The sequence below is a fragment of the Neofelis nebulosa genome, chromosome 8 (assembly GCF_028018385.1).
Source record: "Neofelis nebulosa isolate mNeoNeb1 chromosome 8, mNeoNeb1.pri, whole genome shotgun sequence".
NCBI classification, from domain to species: Eukaryota; Metazoa; Chordata; class Mammalia; order Carnivora; family Felidae; genus Neofelis; species Neofelis nebulosa.
This window is the reverse complement of record NC_080789.1, coordinates 10330843-10338518: the sequence shown is the minus strand read 5'-3', so window position 1 is coordinate 10338518 and position 7676 is coordinate 10330843. Positions and strand designations below refer to the sequence as shown.

At 52.6% G+C, this 7676-nt stretch overlaps 1 protein-coding gene across 8 annotated transcripts in view; it reads right to left on the bottom strand.

Moving 5' to 3' along the window:
* Positions 1 to 491: 491 nt before the first annotated feature.
* PLA2G6 (phospholipase A2 group VI) overlaps positions 492 to 7676 on the bottom strand; it is a 61195-nt gene continuing 54010 nt past the window's right edge. For 6 of the 8 annotated variants that reach the window (XM_058741308.1, XM_058741307.1, XM_058741311.1 and 3 more), the window contains 5 exons: positions 3840 to 3976; positions 3295 to 3449; positions 2002 to 2169; positions 1485 to 1558; positions 492 to 1274 (listed from right to left, as the gene is read on the bottom strand). In XM_058741308.1, coding sequence (XP_058597291.1) covers positions 1130 to 1274; positions 1485 to 1558; positions 2002 to 2169; positions 3295 to 3449; positions 3840 to 3976 — 679 coding nt within the window. In that variant the 3' untranslated portion in view covers positions 492 to 1129. Of the gene's footprint in view, positions 1275 to 1484; positions 1559 to 2001; positions 2170 to 3294; positions 3542 to 3839; positions 3977 to 7676 lie in introns of those variants that run through there. The other 2 variants (XM_058741312.1, XM_058741313.1) reach the window with 2 other exon arrangements.

Here is a 7676-nt window from a genome sequence, read left to right as displayed (position 1 = left end):
ACCCAGCCCCTGAGGCCAAACGTACCAGTGGGCATCGCCGTTCTCTGGCCTCTTCTCTACCCCAAGCCGCTCACACCCGCACTTCAAGGGCTGAGGATCCCACATCTGCCAAAGCCTGCCCAGCCCCTCTCATGCTGGAGAGGCGGTACCACAAGCCCCAGAGCCACACAGACCCGGGCCAGACCTTGTCCCTCCGCACTGGCCGTGGGACCGTGCCCAAGCCTCCTGCCCTTTCTGGGTCTCATCCCCTGCCTGCCCCGGCAACTGGGGCTCGTCCTCACCCCCCACCGTGGGCAAGTGGACTTAGCTGCTGCCTCTGAACACCCTCACGGCCTGATTTGGGGGGGCCTGGAACAGAGAAGTAGTATCCCCAGGGGAGCCCGGAAAACAGCATTCATCCAAGGGGGCACAGGAAGAGGACAGTCAAGGCTGAAGGGAGCTGGTGGGTGCCGGGCCCTGGGGGACTCTGAGCACAGTGCACACAACACAGGTGAGCTTGAATCAAACCGTTTATTTCAGTTAAGGGCAGGCTCTGGATCCCCGCCCCACCCATCAACCACCTCGGGTCGGGAGGAATAACCGAAGTCACAGAAGTGACCTTTGAGAGCTGAGGGGAGCTCGCAGGGTGGGGCAGTTCCGAGGGGTGCAGGCAGCCGGCTGCATGTGTGTTGAGGGCAGAGTCGGCGGGGCTCGGGTTTCCCTTGCTGATGGGTGGGCAAAGGCCTGTTTCTCCAAGCCCCCACCCCAGGGAAGAGGACAGAGAGTGGAAGGGGTCTTGGCATCCCCCCTCCGCCAGGGGACCTGGGAGAACGCCTGGTGTCTGAGCTAACAGGGCTGGGGGCCCAAGCGTCAGTTGTCCTTGGCAATCAGGGAGAGGGCCCCAGTGAGGCTCTAGGATTTCTAAGCGTGGAATGACAAAAAGTGCCAGAAGGTGGGGACGGTGTGGGCAGGACCCAGGACCAGCCTCAGGCAGGAAGCCCAGTGCCCTCTGAGGCCTGGTCTGTCTGGTCTGGAGATGCAGAGCCGCCGAGGCCCAGCTCTGCCCAGTGGCGCGCTGGTTAGATGTCACCTGGCCTCTCCATCAAGGGCTGGGTGGGTGGGATGGGGTGGCGGGGGGTGCCCAGCGGCCTCACGGTGACAGCAGCAGCTGAATGAGCTTCTGGAACTGCTCTCGGTGCTCATAAATATAGACCTCCGTCTCCCACAGGGCATTGACCAGCACTGTGTCGCTGACCTCATCCAGCATGATGTCAGTCCCCAGCTGGGGGTTCAATCTGTCCGGGTCAAGGAGGAGGGGGTCACCCCAGGAGGCTCGGCTTGGGCTGGGGACGAGAGCTAGGACTGGGGAGGGCTTGGGGCACGGGGCGGCCGCGTGGGGAGAGGGGACATCCACACCGAGGGCTGGGTGGGTTAGTTCACTGGGTCTGGCCAGGCCGGGACACGGGGCTGGGGCCGAGGGTCAGGAGCCGAAGCTGAGGCCTCACCTGAAATACTGGATGCCGACCATCTCACACCAGGCCCGGGCCCGGTCCACGGCCCGCCCATCCGGATCCGTGCACTGGCAAGAAGCAGTCTGTGTGAGTGTCCTACACACGCTGTACCCACAGCGCCTGCCCAGGGACCCCCAGGTTCTAGCCTGGCTTAGCCACTCCTCGGCAGAGTCCCCCTGCCTGGGCCGCAGTGACTGTCCCAGCTGTGTCACACAGGGGCGCGGTCTGAGGTTTTCTCAGGTGGTTCAGCAGCCCCTGACCGGGGTCAGGGGGACAGGCTTTTGTCCGTCTGATATCCTGGGCTTCCGCACGGGGCTGTGTTTGAAGGGGGGCTGTGTTTGAAAGCCCCAGGTGTAGGTGGTCACTAAGGGTCCCTGACAGCACTGAGATTGAATCAGGAGCCCCCTCCCCTGGGCCAGCTAAAGAGGTTCAACGGAGCCTCCCTGATGCCCCGGGTCCCTGGGGGCTGAGATCCAGAGGGGAGAGGACATGGGGAGGGGCCCAAACTCACACAGTCCACCACCATCTTGCCCAGTTCCTTGGCCCCGAAAACAGTCTTGGCCAGTTCCCAGGGGTTGCTGGGACGGAATACGTCCACACAGGTCACGGGCACCTGTGGGGACCTCCCTGTCCCCAGAGAGACCACGATGGAGAGCTTCTTCACCTTGCCTTCCTGGCCCTGTTGGGGACAGGACAGGGGTAGTTGGAGGGGATCTGCCCACCCGCGGACCTTCCCCAGGTGGCAGAACCAGAGCCTGTGCTGTCCTCTCTTCTCCCCAACAAGCTCTGCTTCCAACATGCTGGGCAACCTTGACAAGTCTCCCGGCCATCCAAGGTCCTCATCTGCAGTAGGAGGCGACTCAGACAGAGGGTGACGACCCATGACCCTCCCCATCCAAATCTTTGAGCCCTTCCTCCTCCAAGGAAGCCTGCCCTGCCCGGTCTGGCCGCTAGAGGGCGCCTGCCTCTCGGACCGCCACCCCTGTTGTGTCATCCAGGGTCTGCGTCCTGGGCTTCCTGACGACCACAGAGAACCACAGCCGGCAAGGATATGGCACACTAGGGGTCAGGCACCGTCCTAAACATTTTACACAAAAGCGCACGGACGCCTCATGACAGTCCCCATGCCGGTACCACCCATCCCCCGTGCAGTGGCTGGAGCGAAGCACAGGCAGAGCCAGCGTCCAGACCCTGAGGCCATCTGGCTCCGAGGCCTGAGCCCACGTCTCGGCACCTCTGCTGGTAACACACGGGCCTAGCCCCGCCTCTGCGCTAAGGGCTAAGGCCCACTTCTGTTCCTCTGGGTCACTGACTCTGCACGGTCTCCTCCCTAGAGGTCTCCTCCACGGGCCCTTTGCAAGCCCCCAGGTCTCCCAGCACAGGCTATCCTCCTCCTGGGCTCCTGCGTGGTCCTCTATCTCAGCACCCCAAACCCCTGGAGGGGCGTATCCTTGTTTATAGATAGCCCTGCTTATACAGGGCAAGCGTGTGTCCCCAGGCTGGGCAGGGTAGCCAGCATCGAGGCAGGCATGGACCACTCTGCCTGCTGCCCACTAGCCACCCTTCACCACTCGGTGCAGATTGGGCCTCAGAATCCCTCTGATTAGCACAGAGCTCTGGGCAGACACGGCCCATCAAGCAAGTTCGAGCGTGAGATAAAGCTGCTGTCCAGGGCACCCACGAATGAGCACGAAAATAAGTGCCATCTGGTCTCCTAGGAGTCCGTCCTTAGTAAGATTTGCTGAAACAGGGGTGGCTACGGCGGACGGTCACGTCCAGCCCCTCTGACCCGCGGCGCTCTCACCTTGCGGATCATGTCCTGGTTGTACTCATGGATCTCGGTCATGGCGTCCAGCGTGGGATTGTTGGCCAGCAGCCCGCCGTCCAGGAAGCGCCCGTTGGGCCGGAAGTAGGTGGGGGCTGCCCCACTGCTCCGGGCAGCTCGCCACACCAGCTGCTCTGGGGGTGAGGGAAGAGGGTGGCCCAGTGGCACGAGGGACCGGTACAAACCCATGCAGTCCCAGGGTGCACGTGCCTGTGCGTGTGCGGGTCTGTAGGGAGAGGTGGAGAGGCTGGGGGCTCTTCTGAAGCAGGACCCACAGGCCATGCTCTCTGGCCCTGCCATCCCGGTGGAAGGCAGGGTGCAGCTGAGGACCTCCAGGGGCCTCCTCCAGCCTGAGACTGGAGAGCGCCCCGGTGCGGCCTGCCCTCAGCTGATAAAGACTCAGGGCAGTGTGAGGGATGGTGGTGGGCTGGGGGTGCCCAGCAGCAAGCCTACGACTCCCACCCACCACCCCGCGGCCTCTCAGGCCGACTGTTTCCCACGGATGCAGCAAACATAGTTTTCACCTGAGGGCTGAGTCGGAGGCTTCAGGTTAATATTCTGGCTGAAACGAGGTTCCCGTACACACTCCGGGGCCTCGTAATTCCGGAAGAGGTGAAGCTCAGCAGGCTGCCGGTCAGACAGCGTCCCTGTCAGCATCACCCTGGAGAGACACGAAGGGCAAGACGGCTGAAGTCCCTGACTTACCCACCCCTGAAAACCCACGTTGGCCGTCTGCATCCGAATCACTGAAGGCCTTATCCTTGGACCCATCAGTCCTAGTTCTGGGAGTTCATCCTAAGACATTCTCACGGACACACGCAAAGCTGTCAACAGCGGCATCGGTGGACAGAGAAAACCACTGGAAGCAGCTGAAAGGTCCACCAACGGGATGGTCCGATGCATCGCGGCTCCCCTACTCCGTGGGCTCTGTGTCACTGCAGAACAACCGAGGAAGCACTTGATGCACTGATAGGCCGTGAGCATCAAGGTTTACAGTTAAGTGCGAAAAGTAAGGATTAGACCGGTGCGCATCCTATGCCACCATTTATTTGAAAACAAAACCCCAAAAATTGATGTGCCTATTGGCTTGGTCAGAAGGACCCATGAACGGAACCTAGGAGCGATGAGCTGCCTCTAGGGCAGGGGACAGCTCGGTGGCTACAGCTCACAGACAGCAGTGGGAGGAGACTTCTCACCGTGTCACCTTTGATAACCTCTTCAACATTCCGCCGTGTGAGTCTATAATCTATTAAAGACTCTTACTTGTCTCAGACAAGACGAGCATCCTTAAATAGTGCAGGGAGTGCGGACTGGCATAGCCCCCTGGGAAGCTAATGTGTACTAAGATCTTACAAATATCCTGGCTCTTTGATCTGAGAATTCCATTTTGGAAAATCTATCCCAAAGGAATAATCTGAGCTACAGTAAGAGCTTCTTGCAAAAAGCTATTGGTTGCAGTGCAATTATTACAGTAAAAAATGGCCCGGTCTGAGGCGCCTGGCTGGCTCAGTCGGAGGACCGTGCAGCTCTTGATCTCAGGGTCATGAGTTCGAGCCCCATGTTGGGCATAGTGATTACTAAAAAAAAAATAAATAAACTTGGGCGTCTGGGTGGCTCAGTCGGTTGAGCGTCCGACTTCGGCTCAGGTCATAATCTCACAGTCAGTGAGTTCGAGCCTCGTATCGGGCTCTGTGCTGATGGCTTGGAGCCTGGAGCCTGCTTCCAATTCTGTGTCTCCCTCTCTCTCTGCCCCTTCCCTGCTCATGCTCTGTCTCTCTCTGTCTCAAAAATAAATAAAAACATTAAGAAAAAAATTTTTTTTTAAAATAAACTTAAAAAAAAATAAACAGTAGCAAGAGAAGGGGTAAGTAAATGTTTTGCACCCACTCCAAATCGTGCCAGCCGACTAACAAAGAAATACGTTTGTTATGCTGTAAAAACAACAACACCACCACACAGGAAAGGGGACAAAAACTCTGCTTCTGCATAGGAAAAATATACTAGTTTTTCATTTCCGGGAATACTGTGGAAAGCTTATTTGAACAACCTCCCCACTGAACAAAAAGTGAAATGCTGGAAAAATTACTTTTAAAAATCCCCTCAGGGGTTCCTGGGTGGTTCAGTCGGCTGAGCATCTGACTTCCACTCAGGTCATGATCTTGCCGCTCCCGGGTTCAAGCCCTGCATTGGGCTGTCTGTTGTCAGCATGGAGCCCACTTTAGATCCTCTGTCCCCGTCTCTCTGTCCCTCCCCATGCTCTCTCTCTCAAAAATAAACATTAAAAAAAAAGAGTAAAAATAAAACACAGGAGACCTGACAAGACAGAAGGGAAATACCAGGGTAAGCTCTGAGGATAAGCAAAAATCCAGAGAAGTAAGTGAAGCATAGACCTAGGTTTGACCTGAGGCAGATACCAAACTCAGTACATTTGAGTTTCAGTTTTGATGGCTTCATGGGACTTGGGAGACAAAAGTCCAAGCCCAGGGCCCACCAAAATTTCAGGGTCTAATGGGAGACCCCCACATTAGGCTGGGACCCCAAAGGACTACACTCTTGGGTAGGGGTGAGCCAGAAATAAATCTGCCCCTTTCCCACCCCAGAGCCTGTGAAGAAAGTTGCTTTGGCATTGGATAAAAGAGAGAGAGAGAGAGAGAGAAAAATTCCTGAAAATGTATAACCACAAGCTAATCCTCCTGCAGATTTGTGGTCTAAATTCATATCACCTCGGGGAAGTCCCCAAACTTTATGTCAAGAATTTAGTTATAGTGGCATTAGATGGTAGGGTACCTAGTACCTGGAAGAGACAACACAAAACAATCTGGAGGGAGATACTTGCATTCTAGGCCTCATAGAATCTAGTCATATTATATTTCAACACTAAGGAACACCACACAGTAAAAAAGCGAGGGGCGGACACACAATGAAATAAAACATCATAAATGAAAACCAGTATAAACCAACATAAACAGTAAAATATACCTATAAAGACTGCAGCTATTTGAGTCCTTGAACACAGATGATAAAACAGCTATGCCTACAATGTTTAAAGACATCAAAGGCAAGTGCGATAAAATCACCAAGGAATAGGAAACTATCAGTAATGATCCAGAAGAACTGAAGAAGAACCAAAGAGAACTTCTAGAATTAAAAAATAAAAAAGCAATAGAATTTTAAAAAATCAATGAATAGGTTAAATGGAAAATTAGATAAAGCTACAGAGAGAATTAGTGAATTGGAAAACAGGTAAGAAGAAATTGTCTGGGATGTAACACAGAGAGACAGAATGACAGAATATACAGGAGAAATTAATAGAAACAGAAGACAGAAAAGGTCTAGCACATGTTTAATTGTAGTTCCACAAGGAGAGAAGAGAGAAAATTAGGAAGAGGCAAGGGTTGAAGAGAAAAAACTCAGGATTCCAGAACTGAAGAAAGGAAACAATCCAAAGATTCAAGCCTAATAAATACCATGCAGGTTAAACTGGAAGTAATTCATATCAGGCAGAAGGAAAGTGGTCACAGATGCAAGTTTGAGATGCAAGAAACACTGTAGAGCAAAGATGTAATACACACACACATATGCATACACACACACACACACACACACACACACACACACACACACAGAGCCAATGGTGTGCAGAAGCCAGCTCATACTGGCTGGTAAGAACCTATTGCTAAATCCCACAAGGTGGTTATTAAATGGTTGGTAACTTGAAATTGGCCATGGTGGGAGTGTTCATGCCATGGGAATTAGCGAACACTATAAGTCAGGACATTTTCCCCCCAGAGATCTGGTTTACCAGCACACTACTGGGTAAGTCTAAAGGGTAAATCTAAATGAAAACCAACTTCAAAAGCTAATAATAATGTCTTGTGATGCTTAAAAAAAACAAGATGGAATTAAATTATTTTAAAATCCTTGATTATCTGAGGGGAGGGTAATGGTATCAATTAAATTTAGGCTTTCATAAGTGAAGTATTCACTAACAAAAAAAGAAATGAGTTCACAAACTTGAAACTATGGGGGGGGGGGGGAGGAATATAATGATAAAAATTATTCAGCAACTCTAAAAGAAGGTAAGAAAGAGAAAAGAAATGGAGAACAAAATAGGATGGCACATATCATCCCAAATATATCAGTAATCATATAAATAAAAATGGACCAGCCATATAAACTATTAGATTAACCACATGAACTTTCTGATAGTCAAATCAATCAACTAAATCAGACTTAACTAGTTGACTTAAATCAATATATTACTATGCATTTAATGCCTATAAATGGGCTAAATGCTCTAGATAAGAACAAAGAGTAAAAGATTACAAGTAAAAGTACAAAAGATATCTCTAAAACATAAG